This window comes from Malus domestica, chromosome 06, assembly GCF_042453785.1.
Source record: "Malus domestica chromosome 06, GDT2T_hap1".
NCBI lineage: Eukaryota > Viridiplantae > Streptophyta > Magnoliopsida > Rosales > Rosaceae > Malus > Malus domestica.
In genome coordinates, this window is record NC_091666.1 from 31,928,552 (window position 1) to 31,947,562 (window position 19,011).

The 19,011-nt window shown below is 40.7% G+C and overlaps 5 protein-coding genes across 5 annotated transcripts; 4 read left to right on the plus strand and 1 right to left on the minus strand.

Annotated features, from left to right (window-relative positions):
* The first annotated feature begins 4 nt into the window (after positions 1-4).
* On the plus strand, positions 5-4,528 carry LOC103437843 (two-component response regulator-like APRR1). Its single transcript, XM_008376347.4, has 6 exons — positions 5-652; positions 1,182-1,343; positions 1,446-1,579; positions 2,036-2,191; positions 2,867-2,957; positions 3,195-4,528. The coding sequence occupies exons 1-6, from the start codon at positions 454-456 to the stop codon at positions 4,145-4,147; spliced, it is 1,695 nt and encodes a 564-aa protein (XP_008374569.1). The 5' UTR covers positions 5-453; the 3' UTR covers positions 4,148-4,528.
* Positions 4,529-5,083: 555 nt separating this feature from the next.
* On the minus strand, positions 5,084-5,772 carry LOC114825504 (vesicle transport v-SNARE 13-like). Its single transcript, XM_029104243.1, has 3 exons — positions 5,608-5,772; positions 5,377-5,520; positions 5,084-5,221 (listed from the first exon to the last, which is right to left on the minus strand). Exons 1-3 carry the CDS (start codon positions 5,770-5,772, stop codon positions 5,084-5,086), a joined length of 447 nt encoding a protein of 148 aa, XP_028960076.1.
* A 1,084-nt stretch (positions 5,773-6,856) lies between these two features.
* LOC103437842 (pentatricopeptide repeat-containing protein At5g61370, mitochondrial) lies at positions 6,857-9,107 on the plus strand. Its single transcript, XM_008376345.4, has one exon. The coding sequence runs from the start codon at positions 7,400-7,402 to the stop codon at positions 8,903-8,905; it is 1,506 nt and encodes a 501-aa protein (XP_008374567.1). The 5' UTR covers positions 6,857-7,399; the 3' UTR covers positions 8,906-9,107.
* Positions 9,108-11,121: 2,014 nt separating this feature from the next.
* LOC103437841 (probable xyloglucan 6-xylosyltransferase 5) lies at positions 11,122-12,961 on the plus strand. Its single transcript, XM_008376344.4, has one exon. The coding sequence runs from the start codon at positions 11,401-11,403 to the stop codon at positions 12,775-12,777; it is 1,377 nt and encodes a 458-aa protein (XP_008374566.1). The 5' UTR covers positions 11,122-11,400; the 3' UTR covers positions 12,778-12,961.
* Positions 12,962-14,582: 1,621 nt separating this feature from the next.
* Positions 14,583-16,014, plus strand: LOC103437840 (uncharacterized). Its single transcript, XM_008376343.4, has 2 exons — positions 14,583-15,218; positions 15,470-16,014. Exons 1-2 carry the CDS (start codon positions 14,685-14,687, stop codon positions 15,557-15,559), a joined length of 624 nt encoding a protein of 207 aa, XP_008374565.1. The 5' UTR covers positions 14,583-14,684; the 3' UTR covers positions 15,560-16,014.
* Positions 16,015-19,011: the final 2,997 nt, after the last annotated feature.

A 19,011-nucleotide genomic window follows, 5' to 3' on the forward strand; every position in this document is an offset into this window, starting at 1 on the left:
TATAGAAGGTGATAGGTGGACTGAGAGTTTATTTAAAAGTCCACTTTTTTCTGCCAACTGTTCTTTTTCGGTTTTTTGTTCTCTTTTTCGGAGGCCGAGTCGGACCGATTTCGGCTGGTGCTAACGTGCGCCGCGGTGGCCGGTGATCCGAACTCGGAACTCCTTTTACTATTTAAGTATCTAATTCTATCAGCTTCTTCCGCGTTCGTCTCAAATTCCGAACCTTCCGATCATCTCACAGTCTCAGCTCGCTTGGAGTCCGTGGTTGTACGGACGGGGGTTTGGGGGTTTTGACTGAGAAATGGAGTCAGCGCTCGGAGTTGGGGATTGGGGACCGGAAAAACCCTGATTTGGGACTCTGATTGCGGCCTTGGAGATGGAACGGTGAGTGTTTTGATTGGAGTTGTGGAGGTTTTGTAGAATCGGAGTGTTTTTGGGGGCTTTTGCTTTGATATGGAGCCGAAGGAGCTGAATTTGAACAGGGACTATGAAACTGGTAGCAGTGGCGGCGGGGGTGGAGGTTGTGGCGGCGGCGGTGGTGGTGGTGCTGATGGGTTCATCGACAGGAGCAGAGTGAGGATTTTACTGTGCGATAACAACGGGTCCAGTTCGGAAGAGGTTTTCACGCTTCTTGTGAAATGCTCTTACCAGGGTATGAACATATTTTATTTATTTTATTTTTGTAAAAGTTCATTACTTTGATCGTATCTTCTGTTTTCGAAGTTTGGAAATTGTTAAAGCTTATCACTTGTTTGGCTTCTAAGAAAATGGAGGGAAAATTCTGTGAAAGATAGTAAATGAATTGATCCGAAATTTAACTTTTTGATGACCTGAGAAAGGAAAAAACAAAGTTAAGAGTTGCTTTGTGGTGTCTCTTGTTTTCAATCTACAAAGATAAGGTGCACCGAGTTGTGCCAATTGTGAATTGATTGTCGTTGTGGATGTTTGATCGTTTCTAACTTTCTCGAGTTTCCAAATGAATCCTTAGAGTTTAGGTGAAAGATGGTGTGAATTTATTCGAATAAGTAAATTTTTTGTGAAGAGTAATGCTAAACATGCCACCTGAACAGTGCGACAAGGTTTAGGAAGGCCAAGATGAGAAGCCAACGCTTGAAGATGTTGTGTATGTTCAATTCTGACTCTTGATTTCTTTGCTGACTCGTGATTTCTTTGCTTTACAGTTATTTCCGTGAAGTCTCCTCGACAGGTGATTGATGCATTGAATGCAGAGGGACCTGATATCGATCTCATACTTGCCGAAGTTGACCTTCCAATGCGCAAAGGCATGAAATTGTTGAAGTACATCACACGGGACAGAGAGTTAAGGCGCATTCCTGTAATCAGTAAGCATGTCTTTTCTTAATACTATTTTCACTTAATGTTAAATATTTCCTATCAGGGAAAATTATAGTCTTAACTTCACTGCTGAACCTTTTTTTGGCCAGTGATGTCGGCAGAAGATGAGGTCTCTACTGTTGTGAAGTGCTTGAAGCTTGGAGCAGCAGACTATCTTGTAAAGCCTTTACGAACTAATGAGCTTCTGAACTTGTGGACGCACATGTGGAGAAGAAGGCGCATGGTTTGTTTGCATGACTTTGATGCTTTTGTTTCTGAGCTGTTCTTGTAATTACCCGCACACCCCTCTTCCATACCAGTCAATCTTCTCCTGCCCCTTGCTTTATCAAAATCTTTGCTGATAGAAATAAACACAGTAGGGATGCCTAGCAAGCTAGCAAGTCAGTAAGTGATCGTCATGTAGGAGTTGATGTTTCTTTTGGGCTGTTAGTATCTTTATATATCCTCTTAGGTGCATCTACTATCTTGGATAGTTCAGAAGAAAGCATGCAACCAAATTACTTGCCTTCTCACTTCTGAAGCTAAAGTTCGTAACCTTTATTTCAAGGGGCCACGTCTATTCATCAGTAATACCTCTTTTTTTCAAGTTCCTCATTACTAACTGATGCATGTGCACTAGGATACTACCATATCCTCTCAAATTAGTAACTAATCATTTTTTATTTACTGTATTTGGCAGCTTGGGCTGGCAGAGAAGAACCTTATAAATTATGTTGATCTGGTGATATCAGACCCTAGCGGATCCAATACGAACAGTACTACTTTATTCTCGGATGACGCAGATGATAAATCTGGCAATCCCGAGACAGGAACCTCAGCTCCTGAGGAAGATAAGGTGACTGTATACTAATTATTTTCTTTTTAAAGTTTTTTTTGGTCGTCATGTAAGATATTTATTAAATATAGAGTTAAGCTTGATTGTTAAGTGTATGCAACTTAAAAAATCTGTTCACTCATCACTGTGAGACTATTAGCTCCACTGACGCCGGATCTGTGTTAAGTCTTTACCGTTGTATTGGTCTGGGAGGGGTCTCATATGTAACACATGCAAAATGTCAAATGTCTACTTTATACGTTGTTTTGAGTTTCATTTGGGAGCTACGGAAACGGTTTTACATGGAATTAGAAGAGTGCATAATTCTAAATGAAGTAGTTGTCGGAGAATAGAATTGTAGATTAAGCATACTACCGAAGCATACATATATGAAGTTATCTGAGGTGTGTGATCCCACTGTTTTAGGGCCGTGTTATCTGGGAAAGCACATTGGAGATGTTATTTTAACCAATCACAATATTTAGAATGTACTTTAATATAAATTTAATTCATTACAAATCTCTTTAGTTGTTATTCTATTTTCCTCTACATCATATACTCTGGAACAACTGACTCATGCTTAACGAGATTTGAGATGAAACCGATATTAGAATCTGAAAACTCATTTAGGACTCAAGATGAATCTTTTCTTCTTCTTTATCATCTTCTTGTTAATTAATTAATTGTATTTTTCAGTCTGCTGCTGTTGCTGCTGCTATGGGGCTTCCGGTCAAGAGAATATCAGAATTTCAGCCTGATGATCCAGGAATAAGTGACCACCAAACTGGTGAGCCACTTGTGACATTGAGAAATTTTGTTATATCATATGTTTTGAACATTTGTTCACTAGAAACACCATCATGTATGGCTAAGACTTTATTGTGTCTTAGCTGCATCATTAATTCGACTTCACTAATCTGAGTAAAGCAAAAACTATCTTTAAGAAGAATAGTTTTTCGGCATGACATTTTTCATCTTTTCCGCTTAAGTAACCTTTTCCATTTTCTCTGATTATATTATTCAGGAAAGTTTTTATCTGCCCCAAGAAAGAGTAAACTAAAGATTGGCATTGGCGAGTCATCTGCCTTCTTTACCTATGTCAAATCAAGCAAACTTAAAATCAACTCCCAGGTGGTTGCCCATGTTGAAGACATTGCCACTGAACATTTGAGGATAGAAGAGAAACATCAAGAATTTGTTTGCCACCAAGTGGTTGATGATGATCCCCAAGTACATGGAAATGGAGAGGCGTGGGAAAGCAACTCACAGGGAGATGACTTGCCAAGTAGTAATAGTATCCCAGATTCTCTTTCGTTGGAGAGGTCTAGTACCCCGTCTGGATCAATGGAACTTCAACATCAGAGAAGTTTTGAGGAAGACAGATCCTCTCAAGTGCCTGCACATCCAAGAAATGAACTTCAACATGATTTTTCTGGCTTACCTGCCCAAGCCGCCTATCAATATTATATGCCGGGGGCTGTCAATCAAGTTATGATGTCATCGTCACCCCAAGTTTATCAAAAGAATCTGCAAGACATGCAAAATCATGCTATGATGCCACAATACAATCATCTTCCGCGCTGCCCTCCACACATAAATGGGATGGCTTCGTTCCCCTATTATAGTATATGCATGCATCCTGGTCAACAAATGCCGAATGCTCAGCCATGGCCCTCATTTGGAAGTTCAGCTTCCACTGAAGTGAATCCAAATAAGGTTGACAGAAGGGAGGCAGCATTGATTAAATTTAGGCAAAAAAGAAAGGAGCGGTGTTTTGATAAAAAGATCAGGTATGTAAATCGAAAGAAACTTGCCGAAAGGAGGCCTCGTGTCCGGGGACAGTTTGTGAGGAAGTTAAATGGTGTAAATGTGGATCTTAACGGCGAACCTGCATCTGTTGAAGATGATGAGGAGGATGAAAGGGACGACGAGGAGCTTGCATCAAGGGATTCCTCACCGGAAGATGGTGCTCCTTAAAGTTCCTGCATAATGTTACCTATGTGGATGAGTGGGGATTGGTGGCTCAGTTTAATTGATGCATACTGGGTGCATCGTCGTATGGGTTGAAGGCCATTGATTCAGGGTTCAAGCTACTGATTCTATTTCGGTAAAATCAAAGAACCGATCATCGTAAGGTATCTCTGTGTCCATCTTCCTGAGGTACAGCATAGCCCAAAAGACACCCGATGTAGAACTACTGAGGTCGGGAAGCTTTCGTCCATGATTCATCTCCATGTCCAAAATCCAAACGGAAATGGGTTCAACTTCCGAATTCTTCTGTAACGTTTGAGATTTTGGATTGTGTGTCAATGGAGAAGTTTTAAACAATGACTTAATCGAGAACGGTGTTTTCTCTTATTACCATGGAGTTTTATGCTTGAGATTTCACACTCTCGTTCTGTTTCCATAATTTCTGTGAATTTTGGAAGATTTTTTGTGCCTATTTGATGTAAAAAGTACAGTTTGTAGAACAAAAGAAAGACACATCTGTGACTTGCCGAAATGAGGCCCTCTGTCTTCACCCGATATACGATATACACTGTTTTTTCCGGCCATCCCCAGCCATGCTGTTCGTCTCAAACAAATCCACGGCTGCTTTCATTCATTCCAACACCAAATTTTGCAAAGATAGAACGAAATAACACACAGAGGATAATGTTAGATGAGGCAGGAGCCATAGCACTGGTTTGGTACTGATGTGCTTTTATAAAAAGTTGGTATAAAAAAAAGCTGAGTTCAAAAAGGTGTTTGTTAAACACTTAAAAACAGTTTATTTTCATAGTTTTGGATGAAAAAAAAAACTGAAAACATGAAGCAGCAAAAATGAGCTTATTCTCATAGAACAGCAAAACCAGTTTTTTTTCAAAGCACAGCAATACCAAACCAGCCCGTAGGCTAGCCAGTGCTTTAATCTTAAGATATAGGATAAACAAGATTGCAACGGCAAAGACTCCGATGATGGAGCCGACGATCCATTTGTTCCCGCTCGGTACTCCTCGTCATGGCAGCCAACACCTTGCTCTTGCTGAAACTTTCATCCACCCCGTGGAGCTGCTAATACAAATAAACGAAATTAGGGTTACCACCTCAACGATCTCATATTCTCATCACCCTAATTCAACGGAGAGTAGCTAATGTAACTGTGGATATATCCCCCTCTTCCTATATCTCTCGTCACGTAAGCAACAAGTGCATGCAGAAGTGACTCGCGTTGCTGATGCAAATCTTGGAGGATTGAGACCCCGAGCTCCTCGGTTTCCAGCATTGCTCTTCTCCTCTCCTTGATTCTGTCCGTCGACTGATTCAACCTCAGTCGTCATCAACAATCTTCCTCGTTGATCGTTCGATGTCTGTCACATAACCAAAACTTCCTATGAACAACAAATCTTGACAAGCTGACATGCATATAGAGGTAAGGTGTGGAGATAATGCATTACCGTCAAGGAATCTGCAATTCCGGGCTCCAACAACGCATGCCGGGCTGCAAAGTTCGCAACAGGTGATGTGATTCTCTTCACCTGGGTCTTCAAATTGTTCAAATCAGTTTTGTATTCTCTTAGCTTGGCAAGAAAAGCTGCCTTCACACTTGGCTGTAAACCCATATTTTTTCGACACGGTATAATCATTAATCTAATATCATAGATAGAAAGAAAAACTTGGGTAAAGGTGCCCGATCATGCCATTTGTAGAGCATTTTTTACAAAAACGTGGGGTCCATGTCCACCTAGTGTGAGAGAGTCATAATTAGACAATCCTACCGAAATTTCTCTTTATAAGCAACAAACATCTAATCAATGAAAATTAATCTAAGCTGGATATTTTTTCGACACGGTATAATCATTAATCTAACATCATAAACAGAAAGAAAAACTTGGTTATAGGTTCCGACCATGCCCTTCGTAAAACACTTCTTACAAAAACGTGGAACTCCAGTCCACCCAATGTGAGAATTGTCCTAATCAGACAACCCTCTCCTTGAAATCAACAAACATCTAAACAATGGAAATTAAGCGGAGTTGATGCCATACCATAGTATCTGCATCCTCTAATCCAGCTTTTTGCCTCTGCAATTATCTGCTTTTTTGGCTCTGCAAAGCAAGATTTCACATTGCCAGTACCCACCACCATTTATGCACCTTCTAAAGTCTCTCCAATTTGCCTAACCTATAACCAATACCTCATGCTTCGATTCACAATTCAACGTTTTTTATTGCACTTGACATTAACTGTTGACCGCTCAGAGACTCGAGAAATCGACATAAAGAAAGAAGTCCAAAAACAAATGCAACTTTTGTTTAGGAATTTACTGCTTTAACCAACTATTCTAATCTTTTTAGAAATGCATATCTTAGTAAAATAAAAGTTTAAAATCACTGCTTTAACGAACTGATATACTTCGCATCTGAAAATGTACGACTTGTTTAAAAGTTCTTCTAAAATGGTTGAAGACGCTTTTGGTAAAATTGTTTTTTGGACCAATTATTTGTAAAAATGCAAGTAAATCCTAAAAGAAACTAATGTAGTGCTTCTTACAAAAAAACATCAATAAAACAAGTTTGTAATTATTATGTTTCTAAAAACGTTTTTTGTCATTTTAAAAACATTTCCAAACTACTCGATAATTATCATGCATTCTACACACACACACCTATAAATACTCCAATAACCCCTTCAAACAAAAGAAATGGAGAATTTAAAAAAAAAAATTTAAAAATTATTAAAAAAAAAAAAAGAAGACAATTGCTTTTCATTATTCAGAGATTTTAATTTTGAATACCTCCTCCATCCCCCGGCGGTGGCAGCCGTGCACTTGCTTGAGAGATTGGCTGAGAGCTCGCAGTATTGGCGCTCGTACCCCTCAAACACCTCACTCATCCTTCTCGATCTCAATTCCACCACCGACCCAATACTCCTGAATCCGATTAGTGCCTAAATTAATCAATTTTTTTGTTAATCAAACTTTGAATTCTGCATTAGAGGTTGAATCAGTGGATCAATCTCGGACAAACTGATGGATTTTTAGGCTTGCAGCTGCAGGTCTGGGAGTTTGCTAGTGTTCCATCATGCCCTTGGTTGTTGCGTTGAATTACACACAAAAGGGCGGGTATTGAACGTGTCGTTACATACATGGGTTAAGTAATCTTTCTGTTTGGTGTCAGCTAGCAGCCCATGTAGGGTTCGAGCGTTTTATAGCGCACTCCAAGTGTTCGACGAATTTCCTCAGAGAAAATGCGTTCTGTATTGCTATCGAAATGGCAGAGGTTTTTGCTGCAAAATGCAGTCAGTACTCAGAAATCTCAATTCTTTTCGTGTTTTTACTACTCTACCATGTTGCCTGCGTCTTCGCCACCCGAGCTGCAAGAGCTGTGTACCATTGTTTCGAGTGCAATTGGCGGTCTGGATGATTTGGAATCGAGTCTAAATGAGTTTTCGGCTTCCTTAACATCGTCGATTGTGACCCAAGTAATCGATTCTTGCAAAAGCGAAGCACCCACTAGAAGGTTGCTCAGGTTCTTCTCCTGGTGTCATAAGAATTTGGGTTATGGTTTAGAAGACAAGGACTATAACTATGGCATTCGGGTTTTCGCAGAGAAGAAGGACCACACGGCAATGAACATTGTACTCTCTGATCTTGTGAAGGCGGGCCGGGTGATGGAAGCTCAAACTTTTGGTCTTGTTACTGAGGCATTGGTCAAGTTGGGGAAGGAAGATGAGGCATTGGGTATGTTTAAGAACTTGGACAAGTACAAGTGCCCTCAAGATGGTGTTACAGTCACTGCCATTGTCAATGCGCTTTGCGCTCAAGGGCACGCTAAAAGAGCAGAAGGGGTTGTTTTGCACCACAGGGATAAGATTGCCGGTATAGAGCCTTGTATTTACAGAAGTCTTTTGTATGGATGGTCTGTGCAGGAGAATGTGAAGGAAGCAAGAAGGATCATCAAAGAAATGAAGTCGATTGGGATTATGCCAGACTTGTTTTGCTACAACACATTCCTTCGGGCCCTTTGCGAGAGAAACCTCAAGCTCAATCCATCTGGACTAGTTCCTGAAGCTTTAAATGTGATGATTGAGATGAGGTCTTATAGAATTTCTCCCAATTCCATTAGTTACAATATATTGCTTTCTTGTTTGGGAAGAACAAGAAGAGTCAAGGAATCTTGTAACATTCTTGAGACTATGAAAAAGACGGGTTGCTCTCCGGATAGCGTTAGCTATTACCTTGTGGTAAGAGTGTTGTATTTGTCCGGAAGATTTGGTAAAGGAAATAAGTTGGTGGACGAGATGCTTGAACAGGGCCTGCAACCGAATCGTAAGTTCTACTATGACTTGATTGGTGTACTCGTTGGCAAGGATAGACCACATTATGCTCTGGAGCTACTTCAAAGAATGAAGGCAAGCGCATTGGGAGGTTATGGGCCGGTTTATGATGTGCTGATTCCCAAGTTTTGTAGGGGAGGGGACTTTGAAAAGGGTAGAGAGCTCTGGGATGAAGCCGTGGCTATGGGCATCACTCTTCGCTGCTCGAGCAATTTGTTGGACCCCTCGATCACTGAGGTTTTCAAGCCAACTAGGAATGAGGAAAAACTCCGCCTTGCAGAATGCGCCAATGCAAAGGCTGAAGAGAAAGTTAGAAGAAGGACGGGAAAGACAAAGCAGACGAAGAAGAAGAAAAAGATTCTAAGGAGGATGCTGAAGAAGAAAATGAAGAAGAAAAAGAAATCCGCCGCAACTTAATTGGTAATTTGACATGGGAAGCAGAGATGGTTTCAGTGGCCAAAACTTATGGTGAAAGCTAAGACAAATTTAGGAGACTTGACAAGGATGTGAATCCAAATGTAAAAAAATTGGTCCAAAATGTTGCATTTGAATTGAGTAAAGATGATTATTATTTTTTTTTTTTTTTGAAAAAAAAGTAAAGATGATTTGGTTGAATTAATTATTAACCTTTTATTTAGAGGGACTTTAACGAAAAGCTCATGGTACTGTTCACTTTAACGAAAAATCATATTGTTACACTAAAAAGTCAATCATGGTACTATTCATTTTACCTTTTATGTTATCTTTATCATTAAAACTCAAAGTTTTCAAATCATTTTCATTAATTTTCCTTTTATTTAGTTGGTTGCCTACTTTTGTTTGCCTGCTTTTACAAACACAATTTTTCAATCCAAATTCCACTTCTTTCCACCTAACTGATAGAGCACTTCTGCAAGATTGCACAAAGTCGTATGTGGTGTTGGCTTATCAATGTTACTCGTGTAGTAAAAATTTCATGACCATACCCTTCATTTTCGACCAAATGTGCACATCGCTTAAAGCGGCAACAAAATGTTCTCTTATGTACTTAATTTACTATACGGCAATCATTTATTGTACAAGTTTTAAACAAGTGACAAACAGTATCAAACGGTACTATTATTATGACTAAAACTTAGGTGCATAAAAGAATTTCAAAGTGAACCTAGGTACCATTGGATTTAATTCAGATAAAAATTTCAACTAAATTGAGACTAAGTTCGTACCACAAGAGCATGATTAACATCATTTTCTTCTTTTTAATTTTAAAATGATTAGCTGGTGGTTTCGTCGCGGTAGTTTATATTTTTTAGGATTAAGAAGACTCAATGAGGCATTTCAGCCTCTCATTAACCACCATCAGATAATTTACCAACACCAAAAATTGAACTTAAAATATACCATCTGAAATACTGACCTGAAATTCGTTCTATGGTCGCCAATGATTTAAGATCATTTTCAAGAGAAGGACAATTTGTGCAACTGCCTGAAAGCCTGCAACGATCAGTTAGTAGAAACATGGCACATGGTCCATGAGGATGAAGACACTGAGCACTGACATGCCTGTTGAGATGGGATATTGTGGGCCCCCCGATCCCGAATCTTGCTCCAGCCTCACATGTCTCCGGAGTCTCCGACGCATGCAACTCAGTAACCCGAAGGTGGTTGTTTCCACGCGCTTTGAGCTGGCGTGGCAGCGAGTGGAAATTCTCCATGCAAAGTACGAGAGGGAAGCCGGCTTCCACTTTCTGATCGCCGACACGCCTTTTCGTGCTGATGTAAACAGGAGTCTGGAGATCACGTGGCATTGTCAATGCCAGCAGTGGCGCGTGGAGGCGTGGTGCATAACAGGCGGGAGACAGCTGAGACAGGCTCCACCTGGACCGTTCACACAAAGATGCGCGTTTTATTATTATATAATAAGACAATTCATAATTAAGTATAAAGTTGAGGATAAAGGATCCCCTTTTCATGGGAATCCTAAGAATTCCGTGATCATAATCATTCATCGTACATCATTCGGTCAGAAATTATTTAAAATTTAAAATTTAAAATTAAATATAAATAGTATCTAACGAAAACTAATCGCATGATCTACGATAAATGGTTACGAACTCGAGATCTCTAGGATCCCGAAAAAAAGAATTCGACGAAGATCATTTTTCAAAGTTGAGTGTGTGCACTACTGAAAAAATTATTTTAAATTTTAGACGAAAAATGTTAAGAAAATTTTCTCAAAAGTAGACTTTGACTCTTGGTTTTTGACACACTGTTTAGTATTATTGACACGTAAGTTAGTGTTATACTATGAGGTGCTAGATAGTCAATAAAGAGTTTTAATTTTGAAAGAATCTTTTTAACATTTCTTATTTCCAAATCCAGCTAAGACAATATAATATAAAGAAAGTTACGAAGACTCTAAAAAATACAACTTTCTTTATTTTCACTGCAAGCATAACATTTTAAAATATTGACAATAAAATTAGGGAACTTTAACGAAAAATATCCGGTATTGTTCACTTTAACGAAAAATCACATTTTTACACTAAAAAGTCAATCATAGTACTATTCACTTTACTCTTTATTTTGTCCTTATCATTAAAACTCAAAGTTTTCAAGTATTTTTCATTAGTTTTTTTTTAAATTAACGTTAAACTTTCTGTTGATAGAAAGTCCCGCACCCCCCTAGCATTTGTCATAAAATATAAGGACATAAAGCCCTACGACAGTCGGTGTTGGGCACGTCTTTCACACTTCCCCCATTTTTCCAAGAGTAATCCCCAAACAATCAGGCGCCAACCCTCCGCCATGCCCTCCTCACTCTCTCCGGCTAGGGTTTTACACCTCCTCACAGCCCTATAAACTCCCCATACGAATTTACAAATACAACCCCAGAAAACACCAAAGACACTCGACGCACTGAGCAACTGGATATGGGGCAAGACAGTCCTTTCGCAGCTCAGAAGCGAACCAGCTCGGGCGGGCTTCCGACAACCACCACTGGAACCTCGGCCAACGGCCGTGCGGGCCGCGGTTACGGAGCCCTGCCACGTGGACGACAGATCCAGAAGACATTCAACAACATCAAAATCACCATCCTCTGCGGCTTCGTCACCATCCTCGTCCTCCGCGGCACGATCGGCGTCGGCAGCCTCGGCAGCTCCGAGACCGACGCCGTCAACCAGAATCTGATTGAAGAGACGAACCGGATCCTCGCCGAGATCCGGTCCGATTCCGACCCCAACGACCCGGACGAGCTCACCGAGACCAACCCCAACATCACATACACGCTCGGACCCAAGATCGCGAATTGGGACGCGGAGCGGAAGGATTGGCTCCGGTCGAACCCAGATTTTCCGAGCTTGGTCAACGGTAAGCCCCGTGTTCTTCTCGTTACTGGGTCTCCTCCTAAGCCTTGTGATAACCCAATTGGGGATCATTACTTGCTGAAAGTAATCAAGAACAAAATTGATTACTGTAGACTTCATGGGATTGAAATTGTGTATAATTTAGCTCATTTGGATAAGGAACTCGCCGGGTATTGGGCGAAATTGCCGTTGATTCGGAGGCTGATGCTTTCGCATCCGGAGGTTGAATGGATTTGGTGGATGGATAGTGATGCATTGTTCACTGACATGGTGTTTGAGATTCCGCTGTCGAAGTATGATAGTCATAATCTAGTGATTCACGGGTACCCGGATTTGTTGTTTGATCAGAAGTCGTGGATTGCGCTGAACACCGGGAGTTTTCTGTTTAGGAATTGCCAGTGGTCTTTGGATTTGCTTGATGCTTGGGCTCCGATGGGTCCTAAGGGTCCGATAAGGGAGGAGGCCGGGAAGATTTTGACGGCTAATTTGAAGGGGAGGCCGGCATTTGAGGCGGATGATCAGTCTGCGCTGATATACTTGTTGCTTTCGCAGAAGGATCAGTGGATGGAGAAGGTGTACGTTGAGAATTCGTATTATTTGCACGGTTACTGGGCTGGATTGGTGGATCGGTACGAGGAGATGATCGAGAAGTATCATCCCGGTTTGGGTGATGAAAGGTGGCCGTTTGTGACCCATTTCGTGGGTTGCAAACCCTGTGGAAGCTACGGAGATTACCCGGTGGAGCGGTGCTTGAGCAGCATGGAGAGGGCATTTAATTTTGCGGATAACCAGGTGCTTAAGCTCTACGGGTTTAGGCACAGGGGTTTGTTGAGCCCTAAGATCAAGAGGATCAGGAACGAGACAGCAGCCCCTCTAGAGTTTGTTGATCAGTATGATATTCGGCGGCATCCAGTGCAAGGGGGCAGTGGATCACACAGCTAGTGAGTAAAACATCCTCATCGCCGTCGAATGTTTGATTATTTCGTAGGTAACGATGTAATACATGAGTTACAGAAGAAGATTTTAAACTCGATTACAGTTCGCGTTTTCTTAGTATTTTGTTTGCTCAGTTGTCTTTCCACTTGTTTCCAACTTTCAAGAGCAATAGATCAGAATTCTTTTACAATCTTGACATCATTTTGTACTGTGTTCTAGTGGGAAAAGGCTTTGTTGTTGTTGTTGTTGTTGTTGTTCTCCTTGTAAGTCCATCCATCACCATAAGCATATTTTAGGTCTAGGGTTTGTCAACTTAGGTTTTAGTAGTCGTCAGTACTTGGAAGTTAATTTGGAAGGAACACTAGTTGGATTCCAGAGAGGGAACTAACTCTGAAATTTTATGTTAAGAGAGAAGCCTTGTTGTGATATGTATGTTGTGCCATGCCACTTCAAGTTTTAAGGCTCATTTGGAAATGTTTTCAAAATTACTGAAAACGCTTTTAGGGAAAATATTTTTAGGTTCCAAAAGCATTTGAAGTGCTTCCTACAAGAAGCACCAATTATGGTTTCTTGCAGGAATTACCTTTAAGTACTTTTAAAGGATTCACCTGCAATCAGGGAGCATTTTGAAAGAGAGATTTTTTTATGTACGGGGAACAAGTCATAATATAAGTAAAAGAGTAATATAAATTTTAATGTTATTCGACTTATGTGACAGATGGTGCACTGGTACGTGCTCAAAATACAATTAAAATCTCTCATACAAAAAGATGTCAAACGTGGTAAAATAGGAAAGATCTCTTTCTCCAAAATCCAAAGATCAAGTGATTCGAGTTTTTGAAATTTGATCAAATAGCTAAAAACAGAAAAGTTAGTAAAAAAATTTAAAAATTATAATAATTTTTTATCATTAGATCAAATTTCAAAGATCCGTATCATTTAATCTTTGGACTTTAAAAGGAGAGATCCGAAGAGGATCTCTTTCCATTAAAAAAAGCCGCAGGAATCAACCCACTTGTTTTGTTTTTTGCCTGACAGCAATGTCTTATTATTTCTTATTATTATTCAATTGTTTTTTTTTTTTTTAAACCATGAGGTACCGATGATGCTTCCTTTGCCGTTGATTTTGTTATTACCAATGAGCCACTATTTTCTTTAATGATATAAAAAACATTTATGTTTTTACATATGGGTGGATGGTGGAATAGATAGTTTAGCAATAAGTCACATTGTCAAGTTTGAATTTGCATGAGAAATTTTTAAATATAAATTTAATTTAACGTTTTAAATTTGATAAGTCTTTTGAAGTTGTTCTTCAGTTTGCATTTACATGAGAAATTTTTAAATTTCGAGATTTAAACACATCTAATAGTACTAAGGTTGTGATGGTTACCAATGCCTCTATGTTACATCAAGGTTGATTATGGCCGATGATTGATTGCTAATCAATTAATAAAAAAAATTGACTAAAATAACCAAAACAAATTTCAATTATTGAACTAATCAAATTAGTGATCAACAACATATTTAACATCATTTCATCAATTGAAATTTAAAAAAAACGATGGAAAAGAAATCATCTTATTAAATCATATTTTGTAAGTCAAATGTAGCGATTGATTATTGAATTTATTTTTTAAATAATTTAAAAAAAAATCAACACTAAAATGGTGTCCCATTTAGAAAATAATAATTTTAGGCAATTTCTCAAAATTATTACCACACTTTTCTACAAGATCTGAGCCGTTGATAGCCAAAGCCGTTGGGATCCATGTTCTACCGATTAACAAAATTTAAAAGGATAATAAAATACAAGAATTTGCCAATTGATTAAGCTGATATCACCACCGTTGGAAGACACGGCGGCGATCCAGAGAGCTTCCATGGAGTTTTCTCGAGGCCCGGCTTAAAAAATGGCGGGCGAGCACTTCGATTCAGCGAGCTTCATATTCAAACGCATCCCCGAAACCCAATTCAAAGAATGGTCCATGGTCGCCATCAGAGACTCTCCCTCACCCAACACTGACTCCTCCGTCTTCCCTCCAATCAACCACGAAAATCTCCACCGTCCATCACAACCTGATCAAAAGCACCCAGACCCATTATCGCCATCCCTGACGTCTCCGTTGCTATCGTCGTCTTCGTCGTCGTCGCTGTCGTCATTCTCACCGTCCGATTCCGATGAACCGGGCCCGGTTTCGCCGCTTCCGTCCGTTGCCCAGGTCCGGAAACCCGGCGAATTCTCCACCTGGGTAGGAATTGGTTTTGGGTTACTGCGTTCCAAGCTTTCTGCCATGGCTTCCCCATCTGTCTTCGATAAAGTTTGGAGCTTTGCCTCCGGCGCAGGAATGGCGGGTGTGGTGTTCGTGTTATGGTCCTTGTTCTTGCGGGCTCGGCGAAGGCGGTATCGAAATCGTTTGATGTTGATTGGCAACGAGAAAGACGAGGTTAGTTTGTCATCCAATGTCTTGAATTTAGCTGCTGCCTACCATTTGTTTGATGAATTGCTTCAAATTTGATTGACTTTTATGTGTTCGATGAAATGCCAATGTGGGTGCTGAAAACTTTACACCGGAAGCGGTTTTCAAGCTTCCTTTTGTTTCTTGTTGGTGTGATTAATTGAAGCAAATGTCTGGTTTATTACTGTGAATGTAGCCTCCTTTTGTGTACTGAATTGTTTGAGTTGATGCATTTGCAGAAAATTAATAAACTGCTGCACCAAATCGCTCAGATGAACGAAGTTCTAGTCGCTCGGCATAGAGTTCTGGCTCCCAAACTGGCTAATTGAATAGAGAAATATAACATCTTTAGGTACTAGCTTGCTATTGAATTTGCGAAATTAGGATTGACGGCGCAATAACAGAGCTGCGAAACATTGCAGTAGACTTGCAATGGCGATCCGATGCTCCAGTCATCTCAGAGGAGGGAGGACCGATCTCAAGTTGAAGCACGTATAACGGAAATGCAAGCACAACTTTGAGCTCTGCAAACTATTTCTGAGTGGAGAAAGCAAGTCTGGCATCCGATTTCCGAAGTTTCGAAGAAATTGCGGAGAGACTTTGATGCATAATATTCTTTATGTATGGAAGTCAGACGGTCTTATTAGTTTGCTTACATTTTAGTTCATGGTTTATGAAACCAGTTGAAATATCTTAGCTTGTGTATATCTGGTTTGGGATCTTTATGTGCATATGTATCCACAGGTTTTCGCATTAGATAAAAGTTCAAGCTCATCTTGTTTAATTTTCCGTTACGATGTAGTTTTTCGTGGAAAAATCATGGTGTTTTTTCATTAAAAAACACGTTGAAACTTCTATTAAGAACCATAATAAGTGCTTCATGAAAAAAAAAACACCTGAAAATGCTTCATAAAAAAAACACCTGAAAAAGCATCTGACATTTGCTTCTCTGAAAAATGCTCCCCTTATCCATGAACATTTCTTTGTTTTGTCATAAGTTAATAAAAAGCGTTTTTGATTGTCGGAAAACATGTTACTGACTCTAAAATGGGTGCATGCGCACTAGAGATTGCAGGCAAACCAAACAATGCATGACTGTTTCCCATGTAGATAGCTAACAACAACAACAACAACAACAAAGCCTTTTCCCACTAAGTGGGGTCGGCTATATGAATCCTAGAACGCCATTGCGCTCGGTTTTGTGTCATGTCATCCGTTCGATCCAAGTACTCTAAGTCTTTTCTTAGAGTCTCTTCTAAAGTTTTCCTAGGTCTTCCTCTACCCCTTCGGCCCTGAACCTCTGTCCCGTAGTCACATCTTCGAACCGGAGCGTCAGTCGGCCTTCTTTGCCCATGTCCAAATCACCGGAACCGATTTTCTCTCATCTTTCCTTCAATTTCGGCTACTCCTACTTTACCTCGGATATCCTCATGCCCAATCTTATCCTTTCTCGTGTGCCCACACATCCCACGAAGCATCCTCATCTCCGCTACACCCATTTTGTGTACGTGTTGATGCTTCACCGTCCAACATTCTGTGCCATACAACATCGTTGGCCTTATTGTCGTCCTATAAAATTTTCCCTTGAGCTTCAGTGGCCTACGACGGTCACATAACACGCCGGATGCACTCTTACACTTCATCCGTCCAGGTCGTATTCTATGGTTGAGATCTCCATCTAATTCTCCGTTCTCTTGCAAGATAGATCCTAGGCAGCAAAAACGGTCGCTTTTTGTGATCTTCGCTAGATTGCTCCGGTCATTAGTGTGGATAAATATATAAATGAATAGAGATAGGAAAGCAAACACAAGATGTACGTGGTTCACCCAGATTGGCTACGTCCACGGAATAGAAGAGTTCTCATTAATTGTGAAGGGTTTACACAAGTACATAGGTTCAAGCTCTCCTTTAGTGAGTACAAGTGAATGATTTAGTACAAATGACATTAGGAAATATTGTGAGAGAATGATCTCGTAATCACGAAACTTCTAAGTATCGGAGTGTGGTATCGTCTTGACTTGCCTTATCTGTCTCATAGGTAGATGTGGCATCTTCTCTGGAAGTACTCTTCCTCCATCCAGGGGTGGTATCTTTAACTGGTGGAGATGCACAAGGTAATGTATCAATTTCACTTGAAGCTTACTTGTAGTTTCAGGCTTGGTCAAGCGCGATACAAACCATGTAGTAGGAGTCTCCCAAGTCGCCGAGCTAGGGGATCTGCTGAAAGAGGTGACAGACAAGGTAAGCAATCAGAGCTCCGGCTGATTGTTCACCTTCTCCCCATCTTGCAGCAGCATGAAGGATAAAGAGAAGAAAGATGAGAAGAGATGATATGGGATACTTTTGCTTTTGAAGAAGTAACTTTCCACAGGCTTATTCTTGAACTGAGCTGGAGGGTTTTCTGGTTTCCTCCAGAGCCGACTGAAGAATTTGAGGGTCAAAACAAGTCCATCAAATCTATAGTACGTTCGACCCTGCTGATATGGGATACTTTTGCTTTTGACAGAGTAATGGATGTATCGGCACGTGTGCTGTTACGCTTGTCTCCACATGCTTCCTTGTATCCTTCGCACTTGCCCTATCTGTTCCTCAAGCAGATGCGGTATCTTCCCTGGAAACATAAGATGTTGAAGATGAGTACTCGAGAGCAATGCCAGGTAAGTAATCAGGTAAGGGGTTCCAGGCAGTCAGTTCCTGGCTGGAAGCTTGATTCCAAGTGCTGACTGATTGCTCTCTTTCTCCTTGTCTTGCAGGGAACAACAAGGCCAAAGGAAAAGACAGGGAAAAAGCATGATATGGGATACTCTTGCTTTTAACCCTGATGATATGAGATATTCTTGCTCTAGTATAGCTTGTTTGCAAAGGTATTATCGGGGGGAAAGAAAGCTGAATATTTCGAAAGGCTTCGTTGGGAGTGCCCTCTCAAATATGAGGAAGGGTTGAACATTTTTGCAGGTCTGCCTGTCCGTTGGGGATGGAGGTCGACATATATAGGAGTCTCCCTAACAACAAGTAGTAATGCTATTCCTTTACCCTGCTTGGTCATAGCACGGTAGTGGGAGCTGCCAGCTTCACATGTTTTAACTCTGTCAGAGCACTTTGAAAAAGTGGTCTGTGCTCTCGAGAAGTCTTCGACAGAATGCCCATAATTTCCGCAAAGCTGAGTGTGCGTGTGACAGGTGCTGACAAGGCTAGAAAAGTATGTGCCTCTTCGATTTCTGAGATCGGCCCTCGTGGTCTCTGAGCAGCTCAGCTTTTGAGAAAGCGAGCGTCTCTTCGATTGATTCGGAGAACGATGCATCTTCGATTTTTAAGAAAGCAATCATGATGGGGGTCTGGCTCTCGAGATTCGGGGAGCAGTGTCACTTCGATTTTTGAGAAAGTAATCATGTTGGGAGTCTGGCTCTCGAGATTCGGAGGGCGGTGCCTCTTCGATTTTGGAGCAAGCAATCTTGTTGGGAGTGTTTTCTCGAATGTGAGTAAAGGTTGGGCATGTTTGCTAGTCTACCTTGCCACGAAGCACAGAGGTTGACACACAGGGATTTTCCAATTATCCAGCAATGGTACTGTTCCTTTACCCTCTCTTCGATTTTTGAGAAAGTAGTCATGTTGGGAGTCTGGCTCTCGAGATTCGGAGGACGGTGCCTCTTCGATTTTGGAGCAAGCAATCTTATTGGTAGTGTTTTCTCGAGTGTGAGTAAAGGTTGGGCATGTTTACTAGTCTACCTTGCCACGAAGCACAGAGGTTGACACACAGGGACTTTCCAATTATCCAGCAGTG